Genomic DNA, 20,976 nt, shown 5'->3' with positions numbered 1-20,976 from the left:
TTCACAGCAAAACTCTAATACTTTCAATAGGTAAAAGGGCAGATATGAGAAAATGTCTCATTTTAAGAGTTAATGTAGATTATGATAATAATCAGAAAAAAAAACACACAAACCCTTTTTGGATTAGTAAAGAATTCCATGTACCTTCTTTTGTAGTGTACTTTCCCGGCAAAAGCAAACTCTTGGGCAAGGAGTTCAAAAATGCATGACATACTATAACTTGTTTTAAGATATTACACTGATGATATTAGATACGGTCCTACTGCCAGAACACTACTGTTTGTCTTCCACTTATGTGTGTTCAACATATGGAGGCCAAGATTTAACATATACTTGATATGTCATATATTATATATATAAAATTTATATATTTTATCTATTACATTATATTTAATATATATCAATAGATATAAACATAATTTTATATAACACAATATACAATTATATAGATTTAAATAGATACACATTAAAAATCTGTCAACTGTTCATGTGTAGATGAGAGCATATTTTGTCATGAAATGAATTCTATATGCTGAACCCCAAAAGCTGCCTTCTACTATATGGTTACAGCATATATGTGGTCATCTGTCAGGCAAAATCTAGAAAAGCTCCACAAATTCAAAATATTCTGAAAGATAAAGGAAAGTCAATAGAATTTTTTCTAATTCAAAATTTTCACTAACTAGATTCTTTTACTTCTTAGATTTTAAATAATATATAATTTTATATAATATATAGGTTAATATAAATGGGATGACAACCTATATACTATTTTGTATGTTTTCTCACTCCAATATGTATAGTATATATTTTTCCATGTCAGTATTTTGATGTCTGTAATGTATTCTCTCTTAATCTCTTGTGCATCTTGTATTTTCTCCCATTTATTAGCTACCTCCCACCTGACTTTTATTGCTTTCAAATTAATGACTATAACCATTGTCTTACTATCACTTTCAACTGCTTTGCCTCTTTATCGAACTGCCCTTCCCACTTAGCGAAACCCCAATTCTGGATTACTCTAGGTCTCTGCCTTATTCTCTCTCTTTCTCTTTATTTTAACCACCACCACCACCTCCTTCATCCAACATTCACTACCTTTAGAATGCAGAGGGCTCCATGAGGGCTGTTTTATTTACCCCAGTGTCCTTGGTGCATAGTGTGGTGGCTGGTTTACTGTGGTGCTCAATGGATATGTATTGAATGAACAAATGCCTTCTTTACTGCTATGCATATGCAGCTTGTCACTGCTAGAGAAAAGCAGAGCCATCTATTTGAACTGGTGCCATTACAAATGCATTTCTATCTTCAACTTGGTCTTCATCATAGTTTTATCCTAATCAACACCATCTCCTATTACCCATTACACAAACAAGTCTCCCTCTCTCACATTACCCAAACAACTGCTTCATCTCTTTGCACATGTTCATTACGTTAAAATATTTCCCTTAATGTAACAGTCAGTTATATGTTGAGCATTCACCATGTACCAGGCGTTATCTATATTATCTACTTTGCATGGTAACCTTACAGAGATTCAGATGAAGACCCAAAAAGAGTAAGTTATTAAGATTGCACAGCTACTAAGTGCTTGAGATGGATTCAAACATTTTGAGTACTCCTTTACCTGTAATCTATGAATGTTTCTGCAAAGCCTTCCCTAAATCTTCAGTTTAGTCTAGATGCTCCACTTCTGTGCATTAACCATGCCCTGTGAATATTTCTATCGAAGTGTCACATTGTAAAATTCAGAGGTATATAGGACATAATCTTAAGATCTGGAGTTCATATCCTGGTTTCATGTCCCAGTTTTATTTTGTTTGCATATTAAATGTATAGTATCAGGCGAGTAAAAATACTTACTTCATTCATTTTTTTAAAGCAATAAATGAGTTAAGACATGTAGCTACAAGTGGCATCCACATCATGTGAACATTTAAAAATAGACCTAAAAAATCAGAAACTCTTTTGGAGAGGGCTCAGCAACAAGCCTTTCAGAGAATTCATGGTCAAATTTGAGAACCAGTAAACTAAGGTTACAAAAGTGGCAAAATCTGGGACTAGAGCCCACACTCTGAGAACCAATTTTCCTTAGGCAAATCACTTAACCTTGCAACACTAGATGTGTAATGAACAGGCAAATTGTTTAAAATTTTGTATACAGGGAGTGTCACTCTGTTACTTTTTCTGCCCAATGTAATTCTAGCCACTATCTTCCAGTGTCAGATGGAGATTTGCTCCACACTGACCTTTCCACCTCCCTGATCTACTCTATTTGCTTCCATGTTCTCCATCTCTCCTTCCCTTTCTGTATCGACTTTTCATATTTTTCCAAAATGTAGTTCAGCAATTAGTGGGCTTTAGGATAAAAATTAAGGATACACGTGAAACCATTTTGATTACTTTTTTTTATATTTTTATTTTTTTATTGCATTTTAGGTTTTGGGGTACATGTGCAGAGCATGCAATACAGTTGCATAGGTACACACATGACAGTGTGTTTTGTTTCCTTTCTCCCCTTCACCCACATTGGCATTTCTCCCCAGGCTATCTCTCCCCACCTCCCCCTCCCACTGGCCCTCCCCTTTTTCCCCCAATAGACCCCACTGTTTAGTACTCCCCTCTCTGTGTCCATGTGTTCTCATCTTTCATCACCCGCCTATGAGTGAGAATATGCGGTGTTTCATTTTCTGTTCTTTTGTCAGTTTGCTGAGAATGATGTTCTCCAGATTCATCCATGTCCCTACAAACGACACGAACTCATCATTTCTGATTGCTGCATAATATTCCATGGTGTATACGTGCCACATTTTCCCAATCCAGTCTATCATCAATGGGCATTTGGGTTGATTCCAGGTCTTTGATATTGTAAACAGTGCTGCAATGAACATTTGTGTGCATGTGTCCTTATAGTAGAACGATTTATAGTCCTTTGGGTATATACCCAGTAATGGGATTGCTGGGTCAAATGGAATTTCTATTTCTAAGGCCTTGAGGAATCGCCACACTGTCTTCCACAATGGTTGGACTAATTTACACTCCCACCAACAGTGTAAAAGTGTTCCTTTTTCTCCACATCCTCTCCAGCATCTGTTGTCTCCAGATTTTTTAATGATCGCCATTCTAACTGGCGTGAGATGGTATCTCAATGTGGTTTTGATGTGCATCTCTCTGATGACCAGTGACGATGAGTATTTTTTCACATGATTGTTGGCCTCATATATGTCTTCTTTCGTAAAGTGTCTGTTCATATCCTTTGCCCATTTTTGAATGGGCTTGTTTGTTTTTTTCCTGTAAATCTGTTTGAGTTCTTTGTAAATTCTGGATATCAGCCCTTTGTCAAATGGGTAGACTGCGAAAATTTTTTCCCATTCTATTGGTTGCCGATCCACTCTAGTGACTGTTTCTTTTGCCGTGCAGAAGCTGTGGAGTTTCATTAGGTCCCATTTGTCTATTTTGGTTTTTGTTGCCAATGCTTTTTGTGTTTTGTTCATGAAGTCCTTGCCTACTCCTATGTCCTGGATAGTTTTGCCTAGATTTCCTTCTAGGGTTTTTATGGTGCCAGGTCTTATGTTTAAGTCTTTAATCCATCTGGAGTTAATTTTAGTGTAAGGTGTCAGGAAGGGGTCCAGTTTCTGCTTTCTGCACATGGCTAGCCAGTTTTCCCAACACCATTTGTTAAATAGGGAATCCTTTCCCCATTGCTTATTTTTGTCAGGTTTATCAAAGATTGTATAGTTGTAGATATGTTGTATTGCCTCCAGTGCCTCTGTTTTGTTCCATTGGTCTATATCTCTGTTTTGGTACCAGTACCATGCTGTTTTGATTACTGTAGCCTTGTAGTATAGTTTGAAATCCGGTAGTGTGATGCCCCCCGCTGTGTTCTTTTTGCTTAGAATTGATTTGGCTATGCGGGCTCTCTTTTGGTTCCATATGAAGTTCATGGTGGTTTTTTCCAGTTCTGTGAAGAAAGTCAATGGTAGCTTACTTTTTAAATTCCAATATGCAATGCTATTGATTGTTTCTTGTTTTGTTCCTTTATTTTGTTTTCTTATTTATAAAAAGAACAGTGATTAGGGACATGTGTTGGCATGTGAATTGGGAGAAATAAGGATTAGTATCTTGTAAATGCAACAGGTCTATTAATACTATCATAATTCCAGTTAAAATTAATGCAAAGCTACTAAAACTGCATTGTGATTCACATTTTTAACTTGCTTTAGCTTTGCATGTATACATGTAGTTACTTCAGTAAAGCATTAAAAAACAAGAAGATATTTCTACTTTTACTAGGAAGTTCCCATAAATTCTATTTTGGGCAACACAGGAAATACCACATAGGTACATGCAGACAATTGCACATATGTAGTCATGCCTGAGGCAAGGGACCTTTCAGTTCTCTTTCTACGCACTTGTTCATATAGTTTTATAAGTGTGTGCAAGAGGTTTTTCACAGTAAGTGACCCACTTATCTCTGTAGGTAATATATTACTCATAAGAAATTACAAAGAAGGTAATGGTAGGAGTTAACACACTGAAACTATTTTACCTTAAAATAAATATTCTGGGGGCTGAAGAGGGAAACAACTGGGAACCTGAATGGGGCTATCACACACTGGATCTCCTTTCTAGGCCCCAACAACTCTTACGGGAGGAGTGAGTTGAGCAGGCAAGCAGCAACCTGCGCTTGCCACGGGCCTCTGGAAACCTGCCAGCAGGAGACTTCACAACTCCCATGAACGTGTGAGTTGGCAGGGAGCGATGCTTAAAGAAGTGGTAGGGGCAGAATTCCAGTAAGTTCAGAGCCCAGAGGGTTGATGTGGGAGCCCCTGTAGTAGAGCACGGCCAGGGATGCCCATCTTTCAAGGCTCATCTTGCTCCCATAGCACACTTTAGCTCTAGGAAAATTGTTGGACCTAAACATCACAGGGCAGTCTTGCCCACCAGAAGAGGCCAGAACACTCCTCAGTCTACTGCCCTCTCCTGCGGCCCCAGACTGCCTGTGCCTGCTTGTAGTGCAGTCTCAGATGCCCAGATGGGGTGCCTCCTGGGGGCCCTCATCATACCTCCTGCACTGGCTGACAGTACTTGAGCTGTGAAGACCTCTAGTGGGCAAAGGAGTAGCCTCTGTGGGCATGTACCAGCCTGCCCATGTCCTCCCCCAACCACAGCCTCCCTCGTGCCACTTTGCTTGCACCCACTCACCTATGACCACTCCCCATCCTCCAAATCATTTGACAGTGCATGTGTGCAGATGGGTCTTGCCTCCCCTTTGCCAGTAGCATGAATGTGTGCATGCATCTTGCTGTGCCACAGCTGACAGCATGGGTGCATCCTGCTCCCTAACCCCCTGCTGTGCCAAGATTGTCATCAGAGCATTCGTGGGCTCGGCAACGCTGGCCCAGCATCCACCAGCACCCTGTACCTGCACTGAAACTGCTGCCTGTGTGAAAATATTCGAGACCAGTGGACCCATCCCTACCCCCAGCAGTAGTGGCCACCTGTGTCAATGTGTACACAAAGGGCTTGCACAGTCCAATGCTACCAGTGTCCCACCCCTGTGCTAACACCACTGATGGGTAAATGCACACAGGGACACTGGCGGAACCTGATGCCTCCCCTACCACCACCATGTTGTCACCGCAGCCACTGTGAACACCAGCACAGCGGCCAGCACACCTGTACTTGCAAGCTCCATGTTGCAGCCAATGCATGAATACCCCATCATACTGCCACTGCTGCTGGCATGTGCAAATGAGGATGGATCACACTGCCACCACTCTCCTGGGTATGGTGGCTGGCACCACCCATAGAAGAGTCATGACCAGTGGTCTGGGAAGAACCCAGCCTCTCCAATGTGGCAGGTTCCTAACCTTCAGGGGCCACATATAAAAGCCTGGCCCAATATCACCGCCCAGATTTAGAGCATGCAGTTCAGGAGTCTTTAGCTGAGCCTTAGACTCCTAAAATCCTCCATAAACAAAACCAGTCGACTGTACTCACCTTATACAACAATCAAACTTCCAAGGACACCAAATAGGATAAAAGAAAAAAAATAACCAACCAAAGGTCAGCAACTTCAAAGATTGAAGGAACATCAGACTACAAAAATGAGAAAGAACCACTGCAAGAACTCTGGCAACTCAAATAGCCAGAGTGTCTTCCTACCTCAAAAGGATTGTTCTAGTTCCCCAGCAATGATTCCTAACCAGACTGAGATGGCTGAAATTACAGCAATACAATTCAGAATATGGATAGGAACAAAGACCATCAAACTGCAGGAGAAAGTTGAAACCCAATCCAAGGAATTTAAGGATTACAATAAAGCAGTACAGGAGCTGATAGACAAAATGGCTATTTTAAGAAAGAACCAGAGTGATCTGATAAAGCTGAAAAACACTCTACAGAATTTCATAATGTAATTGCAAATATGATCAGCAGAATTGACAAAGGTGGGGAAAGAATCTCAGAACTTGAAGACTGGCTCACCAAAATAACTCAGAGAAAAAGAACAAACAATAAAGAAGAATAAAGAAAACATCTGAAAAATATGGGATTATGTAAAGAGACCCAATCTATGACTCTCTGGTATGCCTGAGAGACAGAAAAATGAAGCAACTTGGAAAACATATTTAAGAATATCATCCATGAAAATTGTTCCAACCTCACTAGAGACACCAATATTCAAATTCAGGAAATGCAGAGAACCCTGCAAAATACTACATAAGAAGACCACCCCAAGACACATAGTCATCAGATTCTAGAAATGAAAGAAAAAATGTAAAAGGCACCTAGAAAGAATGGTCAGGTCACCGATAAAGGGAACCACATTGGGCCAGCAGCAGACCTGTCAGTAGAAACCTTACAAGCCAAGAGAGATTGGGGGCCTATATTCAGCATTCTTAAAGAAAAAAATTTTCAACCAAGAATATCATGTCTGGCCAAACTAAGCTTTATAAGCAAAGGAGAAATAAGATCCTTTCCAGACAAGCAAATGCTAAGGAAATTTGGTACCACCAAACATGACTTACAAGAACTCCTAAAGGGATTGCTAAATATGGAGAGGAAAACCATTATCAGACAATATAAAATCACACTTAAGTACATAGACCAGTGATACTATAAAGCAACCACACCAAGTCTACATGATAACCAGCTAACACCATGATGACAGGATCAATACTAATCTTGAATGTAAATGGGCTAAATGCCCCAATTAAAAGGCACAGAGTGGCAAGTAGTATAAAGAAACAAAACTGAAAGTTATTTTATCTTCGAGACTCAATGACATCCACAGGCTCAAAGTAAACGGATGGAGAAAAGTCTACCAATCAAATGGAAAACAGAAAAAAGCAGGAGTTGCAACCCTAATTTCAGTCAAAACAGACTTTAACAAAAATCAAATAAGATGAAGGACATTACATAATGGTAAAGGGCCCAATACAAAAAGAACTGATTATCCTACATATATATGCACCCAACACAGGTGCACCAAGATATATAAAGAAAGTTCACAGAGAACTATGAAGAGATTTAGATAACAATACAATAACAGTGGGAGACTGTTAAACTCGACTAACAATATTAGACGTATCAGTGAGGTGGAAAACTAACAAAGATATTCAGAATCTTAACTCAACACTTCACAAAATGAACCTAATAGATAGCTACAGAACTCTCCACCTCAAAACAACAAGACTATGCATTCTTCTCATTTGCACATGGCACATATTTCAAAATTAACCCAAAAATTGGGCATAAAACAATCCTCAGCAAGTACACACAACATGAAATCACACCAACTACACTCTTGAACCACAGTGAAATAATAATAGAAATTGATGCTAAGAAAATCACTCAAAACCACATAATTAAATGGAAATGAAACAACCTGCTCCTTAATGACTTCTGGGTAAATAATGAAATTAAGACAGAAATCAAGAAAATTTTTGAAACTAATGACAACAAAGATATCAAGAAATTTTTTTGAAACTAATGACAACAAAGATACAACATATCAGAATCTCTGGGATATAGACAAAGCAGTGTTAAGAGGGAAGTTTATAGTACTAACCTCCCGTATCAAAAAGTTGGAAAGATCTCAAATTAATAACCCTAAACCACATTCAGAGGAGCTACAGAAACAAGAGCAAACTAACCCCAAAGACGACAGAAGACAAGAAATAAGCAAATTCAAGCTGAACTGGAGGAAACTGAGACATAAAAAGCCATACAAAAAGATCAATGAATCCAGAAGCTTGTTCCTTGAAAGAATTAATGGGAATGATAGACCTTTAGCTAGACTAATAAAGAGAAAAACTAAGAAGACACAAATAAATGCAATCAAAAAATGAAAAAGGGACAGAAATACAAAAATCCCTCATACACTATTACAAGCATCCTTATGCACACAAGCTGGAAAACCTATAAGAAATACATTCCTGGAAATATACAGTTTCTAAAGATTGAAACAGGAAGAGACTGAATCCTTGAACAGCCCAATAATGAGGTCTGAAACTGAGTCAGTAATAAATAACCTAGCAAATAGAAAAAGCCCAAAACTAAATGGATTCACAGCCAAATTCTACCAAATGTATAAGGAAAAGTTGGTATCATTTCTACTGAAATAATTCTGAAAAAAAAAAAATAGAAAGAGGGACTCCTTTCTAACTCATTATGTGAGGCCAGCATCATCCTGATACCAAAACCTGGCAAGGACATAACAAAAAATAAAACTATAGGCCAATATCCTTGATGAACATTGATGAAAAACATCCCCAATAAAATACTAGCAAACCAAATTAAGCAGCATATCAAAAAGCTAATCCACACCACAATTAAGTAGGCTTTATTCCTGGGAGGCAAGGTTGATTTAACATATGCAAATCAATAAATTCTATTTACCATATGTACAGAACTTAAAACAAAAACCACATGATCACTCAATAGATACAGAAAAGGTTTTTTGATGAAAATTAAGATCCTTTCATGTTAAAACCTTTCAAGAAACTAGGAATTAAAGAAACATACTTCAAAATGATAAGAGCCATCTCTAACAAGCCCATAGGGAACATCATACGAATTTGGAAAAAGAAACATTCTTCTCCACACCAGAACAAGATAAGAATATTCTCTCTCACCACTTCTATGCAACATCACACTGGAAATCCCAGCCAGAGCAATCAGGTAAGAGAAAAAAATAAAGCGCATTTGAGCAGGAAGAAAGGAAGGCAAACTATCCCCTTTTGCAGAAAATATAATTCTATACCTAGAAAATCCCATAGTTTCCATCCAAAATCTCCTTGATTTGATACACCACTTAAACAAAGTTTTAGGATATAAAACTAATGTACAACAATCAATTACATTTCGATACATCAACGATATCCAAGCTGAGATCCAAATCAAGAATGCAATCTTATTCGTAGTTGCCACAAAAAGAATAAAATACATGGGAATACAGCCAACCCAAGAAGTAAAAGACCTCTACAATGAGAATTACAAAACACTGCTCAAAGAAATCAGAGATGACATCAACAAATGGAAAAACATTCCATGCTAATGGAGAGGAATAATCAGTATTGTCAAAATGGCAATACTGCCCAAAGCCATTTACAGATTCAATGCTATTCCAATCAAGCTAGCAATGTCATTCTTTACAGAATTAAAGAAAACTATTTTAAAATTTATATGAAACCATAAAAGACTGGAATAGCAAGACACTCCTAAGCAAAAAGAACAAAGCCGAAGGCATCAAATTACCCAATTTAAAATACTACTACAAGGCGCCGGGCACGGTGGCTCACGCCTGAAATCCTAGCACTTTGGGAGGACAAGGCGGGTGGATCACGAGGTCAAGAGATTAAGACCATCCTGGTCAACATGTTGAAACCCCATCTCTACTAAAAATACAAAAATTAGCTGGGTATGGTGGCGCATGCCTGTAATCCCAGCTACTCAGGAGGCTGAGGCAGGAGAATTGCGGGAACCCAGGAGGCAGAGGTTGTGGTGAGCTGAGATCGCAGCATTGCACTCCAGCCTGGGTAACAAGAGCGAAACTGCAAGGCAACAGTAACCAAAACAGTATGGCGTTGCTACAAAAACAGACACATAGACCCATGGAACAGAATAGAGATCCCAGAAATAATGCCACACATCTACAACTATCTGACCTTTGACAAAAATCTACAAAAATATGCAATGGGGAAAGGACTTCCTATTCAGTAAATGGTGCTGGGATAAGTGCCTACCCACATGCAGAATATTGAAAGTGGAACCCTCCTTACACCATATACAAAAATTAACTCAAGATGTATTAAAGATTTAAACCTGAAACAAAAATCAATATAAACTCTGGAAGATAACCTAGGAAATATTATTCTAGACATAAGACCTGACAAAGACTTCATAACAGATATGCCAAAAGCAATTACAACAAAAACAAAAACAGACAAATGCAACATAATTGAACTAAAAGCTTCTGCACAGCAAAATAAATTATCAACAGACTTAAAAGACAATCTATGGAATAAGAGAAGAAAATATTTGCAAACAATACATCCAGCACAGGTGTAATATACAGAATCTATAAGAAACTTAAACATTTTTTAAAGTTCAGGGGTACAAGTACAGGTTTGTTACATAGGTAAACTTGTGTCATGGGGGTTTGTTGTACAGATTATTTCATCACCTAGTTATTAAACCTAGTACCCATTAGTTATTTTTCCTGATCCTCTCCCTCCTCCCACCCTCCACCCTCTAATAGTCCCCAGTATGTTTTGTTCTACTCTATGTGTCCATGTATTCTCATCGTTTAGCTACCACTTGTAAGTGAGAACATGCAGTATTTGGTTTTCTGTTCCTGTGTTAGTTTGCTAAGAATAATGGTCTCCAGCTCCATCCATTTCCCTTCAAAGGACATGCTTTTGTTCTTTTTTATGGGTGCATAGTATTCCATGGTGTATATGTACCACATTTTCTTTATCCAGTCTATCACTGATGGGCATTTAGGTTGATTCCACATCTTTGCTCTTGTGAATAGTGCTGCAATGAACATATGAATGCATGTGCCTTTACAACAGAATTATTGATATTCCTTTGGGTATATACCAAGGAATGGGATTGCTTGGTCAAATGGTATCTCTGTCTTTGGTCTTTGAGAAATTGCCACACTTCTTTTTTATAATTTACAAGCAAAAAACAACCTCATTAAAAAGTGGGCAAATGACATGAACAGACACTTTTCAAAAGAAGACATACATGTGACTGACAAGCATGTGAAAAAGCCTCAACATCACTGAACATTAGAGAAATGCAAATCAAAACCATAATGAAATACCTTCTCCCAGCCGTCAGAATAGCTCTTATTAAAAAGTCGAAAAATAACAGATACTGGCAGCTTTGTGGAGAAAAGGGAATGCTTGTGCACTGCTGGTGGGTGTCTAAACTAGGTTAGCCATTGTGGAAAGCAGTTTGGCAATTTGTCCGAGAACTTAAAACAGAACCAGCATTTGACCCAGCAATTCCACTGAATCAAATGCTGCTTCTGTTTTAAGTTCTTGGACTAATTGTCAAACTGTTTCAACCAATACCCAAAGGGATATAAATTGTTCTAGCATAAAGACACTTGCACACCTATGTTCATCGCAGCAATATTCACATAGCAATGAAGTGGAATTAACCTAAATGCCCATTGATGGTAGACTAGATAAAAGAAATGTGGTACATCTACACCATCTAATAGTACATAGCCACATAAAAGAATGAGATCATATCGTTTGCAGAGTCATGGAAGGAGCTGGAGGCCATTATTCTTAGCAAACTAATTCAGGAACAGAAAGCAAAATACTGTTTGTTCTCATTTATAAATGGGAGGTAAACACTGAGTACATATAGACACAAAGAAGGGAACATCAGACACTGGAGCCTACTTGAGGGTGGCGGGTGGGAGGAGGATGAGGATAAAGAAACTACCTTTTGGGTACTGTGCTTATTACCTCAGTGATGAAATAATTTGTACACCAAACCACCACAAAATGCAATTTACCTATATAACAGACCTGTACATGAACCCCTCAACCTATGCAAAAGTTTCAAAATTGAATAGATCAATCAATCTTGGAATGTTTTCTTGTTTTTGTTTTTGTTTATTTTTGAGACGGAGTTTTGCTGTTGTTACCCAGACTGGAGTGCAATGGCACGATCTCGGCTCACCACAACCTCTGCCTTCTGGGTTCAAGCAATTCTCCTGCCTCAGCCTCCCAAGTAGCTGGGACTACAGGCGTGCACCACCATGCCCAGCTAATTTTTGTATTTTTAGTAGAGACGGGGTTTCACCTCGTTGACCAGGATGGTTTTGATCTCTTGACCTCGTGATCTACCCGCCTCAGCCTCCCAAAGTGCCTGGCCCTTGGAATGTTTTCATGATAAAATTCTACTAGGCAATAAAGAAAAGTTAATGACTTCAAAATAAAATAAATATTCTGTCTTCTGTCAAACCCCTTGTACTGTTTTTTGTTTATTTGTTTGTTTGAGAAGTATGTTTACCATATATATTTTGGGCCTAATTCTTCCATCAAGTGGAGCAGGAACAAGTTGGCAAAAATGAAGGCCAGTGACTTGCCTCAGACAACACTGTAAGTGTATCCTTTCCAGTTTTCAACATTCCCAAAGGAGTAAGTGCCAGTGTGGTATAACCAGTAACAATTTTCCTGCAGCATTTTCCTACCTAACACAGCTCCACAAAGGGTCTTTTAACCCCCGTCACCAAATTCTCATTATGATGCTGCAAATTCTATTGCCCTAATAGAATTTTGATCATTTTGCTTAATGCTTTGTCCCTATGTAAATATTCAAATATCCTTCAAGCCTCATCATTGCCAAATATATTCTAGTATATATTAAATGAGTTATTCAGGCTTGTCTTGCAAGTTTTGATTTTGTTAAAGAGGGTATGAAGAACTTGAAAACACTGTGGAGAGAAGATGGAATCAGCGCTGAAAGATACAAGAAGGAGAAAAGGAAGGTGGAAATAGAGAGATAAATGCTATTTTCGTTACTTATTCACCCAAGTAGCCTTTATTGCCAAGCACTGAGAACTTCTAATGTAGCTACAATTAAACTGGTGTTAATGGATGGCACTAACCATTTCTGCATATTTTATTGTTTTGTTATTCAGATGTCCATTTTTAATTGATCTGGGAATTCCAGAAAAATTATTTTAGTCAAACTAAATAAAAGTACAATTTTAGTTTTAACATTTTCACTTGTGCTTGTAAACTGAATAAGTGCTATGATATTTCAAAAAGTAAGATAAAAATAGAAAACTAGCATTTATATATGATCAGCGAATGCACTTTTCTAAAGTTGTCTATCTCTTTTTTTGTTCTTGCAGCAAACAGGACTTTGAGTTGACAGATGAGGTAAGTGCAAAACTACCTGAAAATCAAATATAGTATAATAACAAAGTAGATTCTGATATTTGCAATAATAATATTCTTTTAGTTAAGTACCTTTGCTAGACTGAAAATGCAGGTAAGTAAAAGAAATGATGGCCACTTTGCCTTTAAAATTATATGAACACTTACATACTTATAATGGCTACAAAACTAGTAATCATTCATAAAAATTGTATCAGCTGTCAGTTTATGATTTAATTTGTCTATCCTTATTGCAATTTTTGTTTGAAATATTCTATTTTTAATTTTTGTGTGTACATAGTAGGTGTATTTATTTATGGGGTACAAGAGATATTTCACTGACCACATATTCTCTGCTTTAGAAAACTGAAATCCATATGATTGATTAAATAGCAAATTTAGTTTTGATATGCTTCAAAGCCTTGTATGTGCCATGCTAGTCAGTAACTTAAAGTAAAAATATTTTCAAGTATCAATCTGGTACATATGCATATTTTCTTAATAATTACTTTTAATAGAATAATCAAATAGAGAAAAACTTATTTCAATGCAATAAAAAGCACAATGTCCTCTTTTGTGCTTTTAATCGTTTATTTTCCAGTTACTGGTATACCGCATTCATTACAATTATTCAGTAATTCCTAAATTACCTTAAAAAAGTACTTCAGTTCCCCACTTATAATTAGTTGAAGCTTTTCAGTGTTGTAGCAACATCATAATCTTTCAAAAGTCACTACAGCTCTATATAAATTCTCAGTAAAACCTGTAACACCCTTAATTTTTTTTTATTTCCCAAAATTTTCATTATTTCAAAAATCAGCTTTAACAATGTCATACCTACCACCCAACAAAACTTCCAGTTTTTAAAAATATACAATGAATAAAGTGTGCAAAGGAATTTAGTAGGCCATTTTGCTTTTGTTTTAATTTTATCTTTTTATAAATAGAAATGGAACTTCTCATTGTTAGCACAAAACTTTTTCTCAAAATGCATGGAATTCAGGATTATTTTTATACTGTTTGTAATATAATTGATTTTTTAAAGTAAGAACTGATAAGGCTAAAGGAAGCTCATAGAAACTGTTTCTCAAAAAGTGAATTAATCATTTAATATTCCTAAAATATGTCCCATTACACAGGAGTCTGTGGATGGCTGATCTTATGATTGATGTGTATCTGTTCCATGGACAAGCCTTTTTTTTTTCTTACAGTCAGAAGACATTGAATCATTGATTCCTAAAGGATTGTCAGAGTTTACAAAACAGCAAATTCGCTATATTCTGCAGGTGAGATCAGGTCAAGAATGGATGTGTGAAATCAACACTAACAAACAGCTCCCTAGATTGCTTCCCTTAATTAAGAACAGAAAGTTTCAAATTAAAATTATGTTTCCTAAGAGTTGATGATTCTTTGATTAGACAAGGGTTATATTAAAGTTTAGTCAGATCACCAAAAATTATGTTGAATGACTAGCATTCAGGAAGACGTTCTGGAAATATTACTTCCTTCTGTTGAATGCCCTTGTTCATTCCTCAGTGCTTTAGTACAATCTGACTCTATCTCATAATTTTTACCTTCCTCTTCTCCATTCCACCCTTTCCCCTATCACACCTACCTATGTCATCATTGGCAAGGAGAGATGGAAAGGCCAGTTCCTAATTTTTCTTGAGTTGTGGAAACTAGAGATCACTGGAACAGTAAATTCCCCATGAGGAAAGGAGAGACCACAGATCAAGATAGGTGCTAAGGAATGGGCGTGGTGCCTCATACCTGTAATCTCAGCAGTGTGGGAAGCTGAGGTGGGCAAATCACTTAATGACAGGAGTTTGAGACCATCCTGGTCAGCATGGTAAAAACCAGTGTCTACTAAAAATACAAAAATAAGCTGGGCATGGTGGCACGTTCCTGTAATCCCAGCTACTCAGGAGTCTGAAGCAAGAGAATTGCTTGACACAGGAGATGGATGTTGCGGTGAGCTGATATAGTGCCACTGCACTCTATCCTGGGCGGCAAAGCAAGACTTCATCTCAAAAACAAACAACAACAACAACAACAGAAGTTAACAACAAAATCAGATATATGCTAGGGAAACATGACTGAAAAGAAGAGTACATGTTTTTCCAACAAATGAACCTAAAGATAATCTAGTTTTGTCTGGTGACGCCAATTTTTAAGTTTGATATTTGGTCTCAGGTCTTTGTTGATCATCAAAGTACTGAAGCTGGTATCATGTTTATGAAAATTAAAATATTTTTAGTGGCAAACACTTTGTATTATAGATGGTGGTTTGGGGAACACATATGCTCCTCAAAACTTGAATCTTGGAGACATCCTTGATATTATCTCCAGTGGTGGGATGTCCATCCAAAGTGCATTGGAGGTCTATTTTTTTTTAAACTCTTTCTGGGCCAGGCGCAGTGGCTCATGCCTGTAATCCCAACACTTTGGGAGGCCGAGGTGGGTAGATGGCGAGGTCAAGAGTTCGAGACCACCTGGTCAACATGGTGAAACCCCGTCTCTACTAAAAATACAAAAAATTAGCTGGGCATGGTGGAGTGTGCCTGTAATCCCAGCTACTCAGGAGGCTGAGGCAGGAGAATTGCCCAAACCCAGGAGGCAGAGGTTGTGGTGAGCCGAGATCGCACACTCCAGCCTGGGTGACAAGAGCAAAACTCCGTCTCAAAAAAAAAAAAAAAAAAAAAGAAAAGAAAAGAAAAACTCTTCCTGAGGATCTTTGCATCTAAGTTCATGAGAGACATTGGTTTGTAGGTTTGTAATTTTCTTTCTTTTTTTTTTTTTTTGGTACTGTTTGGTTTTGGTATGAGGGTAATACAAGCTTCATAAAATGAGTTAGGAAGTGTTTCTTTCATTTCTATTTTCTAGAAGAGTCTGAATATTTGCTGTTAATTCTTTTTTAATATTTGATAGAATTCTCCAGTGAAAATATCTAGGCCTGGAGATTTGGTTTAGGGGAATTTTAGAAAAAAACTAAATTCAATTCCTTAATAGTTAAAGGGCTCTTCAAATGATTTATTTTATATTGAGTGAGTTATGGTATCTTGTGTTTTTAAAAGAAGTAGTCCATTCCTTCTAAGTTGTCAAATCTATGTACGTATAGTTGTTCATGTTGTTCAGAGTATTTTATCCTTTTGATGGCTGCAGGGTCTGCATTGCTATTCCCTATTTAATTCCTGATATTAATAATTAGTGTCTTCTCTTTTTCTTCTTTGTCAGTCTTCTTAGAGGTTTATCGATTTTAATTGACTTTTTCAAATAAGCAGATTTTAGTGTCATTGGTCTTTGCTATCGTTTTCCTGTTTTCAGTTTCATTGATTTCTGTTTTAAGCTTGCTAAAAGAATGAATTTTTAATGGTCTCACCACAAGAATGATAAGTTTCCATTTTTATCTTTATCCCTCCCCTTCTTTGCTTGCTTTTGGTATATTTTGCTCTTATTTGTCTAGTTGCTTGACACAGGAACTTAGGCTATTGATTTGAAACCTCTTATTTTCTAATGTAAACATTTAGTGCCACAATTTCCCTTTTAGCATGGTGTTAGTTTTCTTTCTAGAATGCCAGTAAGATAGAACCCTTCACTCCCCTGGAAAGGGGGCTGAAGCCAGAGAGCCAAGTGGTCTAGCTCAGTGGATCCCACCACCATGTAGCCCAGCAGGCTAAGATCCACTGGCTTGAAATTCTTGCTGCCAGCCCAGCAGTCTGAAGTCAACCTGGGACGCTTGAATTTGGTGGCGAGAAGGGCCTCCGCCATTACTGAGGCTTGAGTAGGCGGTTTTCCCCTCAAAGTGTAAACAAAGCCAACAGGAAGTTCAAACTGGGAGGAGCCCACCACAGCTCAGCAAAGCCGCTGTAGCCAGACTGACTCTCTAGATTCCTCCTGTTTGGGCAGAGCATCTCTGAAAGAAAGGCAGCAGTCCCATCAGGGGCTTATAGATAAAACTCCCATCTCCCTGGGACAGAGCACCTGGGAGAAGGTGTGGCTGTGGGCGCAGCTTCAGCAGACTTAAACGTTCCTGCCTGCCAGCTCTGAAGAGAGCAGGAGATCTCCCAGCATATCACTTGAGGTCTGCTAAGGGACAAACTGCCTCAAGTGGGTCCCTTATTCCCATGCCTCCTGAATGGGAGACACCTCCCAGCAGGGTTCAACAAACACCTCATACAGGAGAGCTCTGGCTGAGACCTGGTGGGTGCCCCTCTGGGGTGAAGCTTCCAGAGGAAGAAATGAGCAGCAATCTTTGCTGTTCTGCAGCCTCCACTGGTGATATCCAGGCAAACAGGTTTGGGAGTGGACCTCCAGCAAACGCCAGCAGATGTGGAGCAGAGGGGCCTGACTGTTAGAAGGAAAACTAGCAAACAGGAATAGAATCAACATCAACAAAAAGGATGTTCACATGAAAACCCCATCTGAAGGTCTCCAACGTCAAAGACCAAAGGTAGATAAATCCACAAAGATGAGGAAAAAGTAGCACAAAAAGGCTGAAAATTCCAAGAAACAGAATGCCTCTTCTCCAAAGGATCACAACTTCTCGCCAGCAAGGAATCAAAACTGGATGGAGAATGAGTTTGACAAATTGACAGAACAAGGCTTCACAAGGTGGGTAATAACAAGGTCCTCCTAGCTAAAGGAGCATGTTCTAATCCAGTGCTATGAAGCTAAGAACCTTAAAAAAAGGTTAGAGGAATTGGTAACTAGAATAACCAGTTTATAGAAGAACATAAAAGACCTGATGGAGCTGAAAAACACAGCACAAGAACTTCGTGAAGCATACACAAGTATGAATAGCCAAATCAATCAAGTGGAAGAAAGGATATCAGAGATTGAAAATCAACTTAATGAAATAAAGCATGAAGACAAGATTAGAGAGAAAAGAATGAAAGGGAATGAAGAAAGCCTCCAAGAAATATGGGACTATGTGAAAAGACCAAACCTGTGTTTGATTGGTGTACCTGAAAGTGACAGAGAGAATGGAACCAAGTTGGAAAACACTCTTCAGTATATTATTCAGGAGAACTGCCCCAACCTAGCAAGACAGGCCAACATTCAAATTCAGGAAATACAGAGAACATCACAAAGATACTCTTCGAGAAGAGCAACCCCAAAACACATAATTGTCAGATTCACCAGGGTTGAAATGATGGGAAAATTGTTAAAGGCAGCCAGAGAGGAAGGTTGAGTTAGCCACAAAGGGAAGCCATTCAGACTAAGAGCGGATTTGCATGGTAATGGATATCTTTGGCCTTATCCTGTTTGGGATAGGCATAGCTTCTTGAATATGTATGTTACCAGTTTTTTTCTAATTTGGGAAAGTTCTCAGCCATAATTTTTTTGAATATTTTTTCAGCTCTATTCTCTTTCTCCTTTCTTCCAGTACTCTGAACATGAAAGCATGTGTTATACACTCACAGGCCTCTAGGCTCTGTTTAATTTTCTTCTAATTTATTTGTTTCTAATATTCAGATTATATACTTTACCTTGTTCTATCTTTAAGTTCACTAATTCTTTCTTCTGTTCTCGGCATTCTGCTTTTTAGCCTACCATTGAGAGTTTTGTTGTTTTGGTTTGGTTTTTGTTTGCTTGTCCAGATTTTTTTTTTTTTTTTGAGATGGAGTTTCACTTTTGTTGCCCAGGCTAGAATGCAATGGCGCAATCTTGGCTCTCTGCAACCTTGGCCTCCCAGGTTCAAGTGATTCTCCTGCCTCAGCCTCTTGAATAGCTGGGATTACAGGCATGTGCCACTAGGCTGGGCTAATTTTTGTATTTTTAGTAGAAACGGGGTTTCTTCATGTTGGTCAAGCTGGTCTCGAACTCCCAACCTCAGGTGATTTGCCCAACTCGGCCTCCCAAAGTGTTGGGATTACAGGTGTGAGCCTCTGTGCCCAGCCACTTGTCTGGTTAGTGACCTTTTCAGTTCTAATGTTTCTATTTAGGTATTTTTTTATATCTTCTATTTATTTGCTGAGACTTTCTATTTTGTTGTTGAGACAATGTATTTTTACAGTCTCTTTGCAACTTCTTGTTGAAGTATTTTATGATGGTTGTTTTGCATGCTTTATCAGGTAATTCTAACATTTCTATTATCTTGATGTTGTCATCAATTAAGTGCTTTTTCTTACTGAGTTGGTATTTTTGTTGTTCCTGGAATTATCAGTGAGTTTCAATTGACCCTGAACATGCCTGATCTCCTTTGATCTTAGAAGCTAAACAGGATTGAGCCTGGCTGGTACTTGGATGTGAGACCTAGCTATTTTTATGTTGTCACTCTCTGGGTCTCATTTAGATACTCAAATATCAGAGAAAGTGTGTGCACTACCTATTACAGCCAGCTGGTGGTGGAAGTAGAGGTTCCCCGACTCAGCTTCTCTTGATGTCCTAGGGTGAAAGCCCAAGCTCCCTTCCCAGTCTCAATTGATATCACAGTGTTTGCATTTCATTTTTGACCAGTGGAAAGGAAAGCCCCATCTCTTCACTCTGCCTTTTCTGACACTGTCCTAGTGAATGTGTTGGGTACCTCCATAGAGCCTGACAAGGGGGAAGTCTAAGATCTCTTCTTGGTTGGGCACGGTGTCTCAAGCCTGTAATCCCAGCACTTTGGGAGGCCATGGTGGGAGGATCATGAGGTCAAGAGATCGAGACCATCCTGGCCAACATGGTGAAATCCCGTTTCTACTAAAAATACAAAAATTAGCTGGGCATGGTGGCATGCACCTGTAGTCCCAGCTACTCTGGAGGCTGAGGCAGGAGAATTGCTTGAACCCAGGAGGTGGAGGTTGCAGTGAGCCGAGACAGAGTTAGACTCTGTCTCAAAAAAAAAAAAAAAAAAACTCTTCTTGGCCTTTGATTGTTTGTGTAGAAATAGAGTCGCAGTTTCTTCTGTGGTGTTGGTTAAGGTACATTGGTTACTATCTAAAAGTTTTCTGCCCTGCTAGGCTGACCCTTTCATGGTCCTTTGGCTAGAGCGAAAAGGCTTTTCTCAGGACTTTCGTTGGTCGTTGATGTAACTAGATTACCAGTTTCCCCAACGTTGATCTAATATATGGAGCAAAAAGAAAACCCAGGAACTCACTGCTGTGTCATTTCTCAGGTCCCAAGATTCCTAATCAATTATCTCTCTTTTCACCAATCTACTCTTTCTATATTTGTTTTATATATAATGTCCAGGACTTCTAGTTGTACTTAGCAGGAAGGCTAGGGAAAAGTATTTTTTTCTTCCTTTTTTTTTTTTGGTGAAGCAACAAAAGCAGAGATTTATTGAAAATGAAAGCACACTCCACAGGGTGGGAGTGGGCTGAGCAATTGGCTCAATAGCACAGTTACACAATTTTCTGGGGTTTAAATGCCTTCTAGAGGTTACCCATTGGTAACTTAGTATACATTCTATGTAAATAAAGTAGTGGCCCGTTAACTGTCGGATTGGTTTCAGAAAGTGACCAATCAGAGGCTGAAGTTACAAAGTTACACCTTAAACAAACGTCTGCTTGAGCATGGAAAGTATTTCTACTCCATCTTTGCAGGAGTTGAAGTTGTCTGTTTTTTAAATCAT

The 20,976-nt window shown here is 38.4% G+C and overlaps 1 protein-coding gene across 2 annotated transcripts in view; it reads left to right on the top strand.

The window, feature by feature from the left end:
• The window catches only part of POF1B (POF1B actin binding protein), an 89,527-nt gene that overhangs the window by 49,075 nt on the left and 19,476 nt on the right, over window positions 1-20,976 (top strand). For both annotated transcript variants that reach the window (XM_002763050.6, XM_078362989.1), the window contains exons 8-9: window positions 13,394-13,421; window positions 14,630-14,704. In XM_002763050.6, the coding sequence (XP_002763096.3) occupies window positions 13,394-13,421; window positions 14,630-14,704 (103 nt within the window). The remainder of the gene's footprint in view (window positions 1-13,393; window positions 13,422-14,629; window positions 14,705-20,976) is intronic.

The sequence above is a fragment of the Callithrix jacchus genome, chromosome X, assembly GCF_049354715.1.
Source record: "Callithrix jacchus isolate 240 chromosome X, calJac240_pri, whole genome shotgun sequence".
NCBI lineage: Eukaryota > Metazoa > Chordata > Mammalia > Primates > Cebidae > Callithrix > Callithrix jacchus.
Note: the sequence above shows the minus strand (reverse complement) of the source record. Positions and strands in the feature narration are given on the sequence as shown.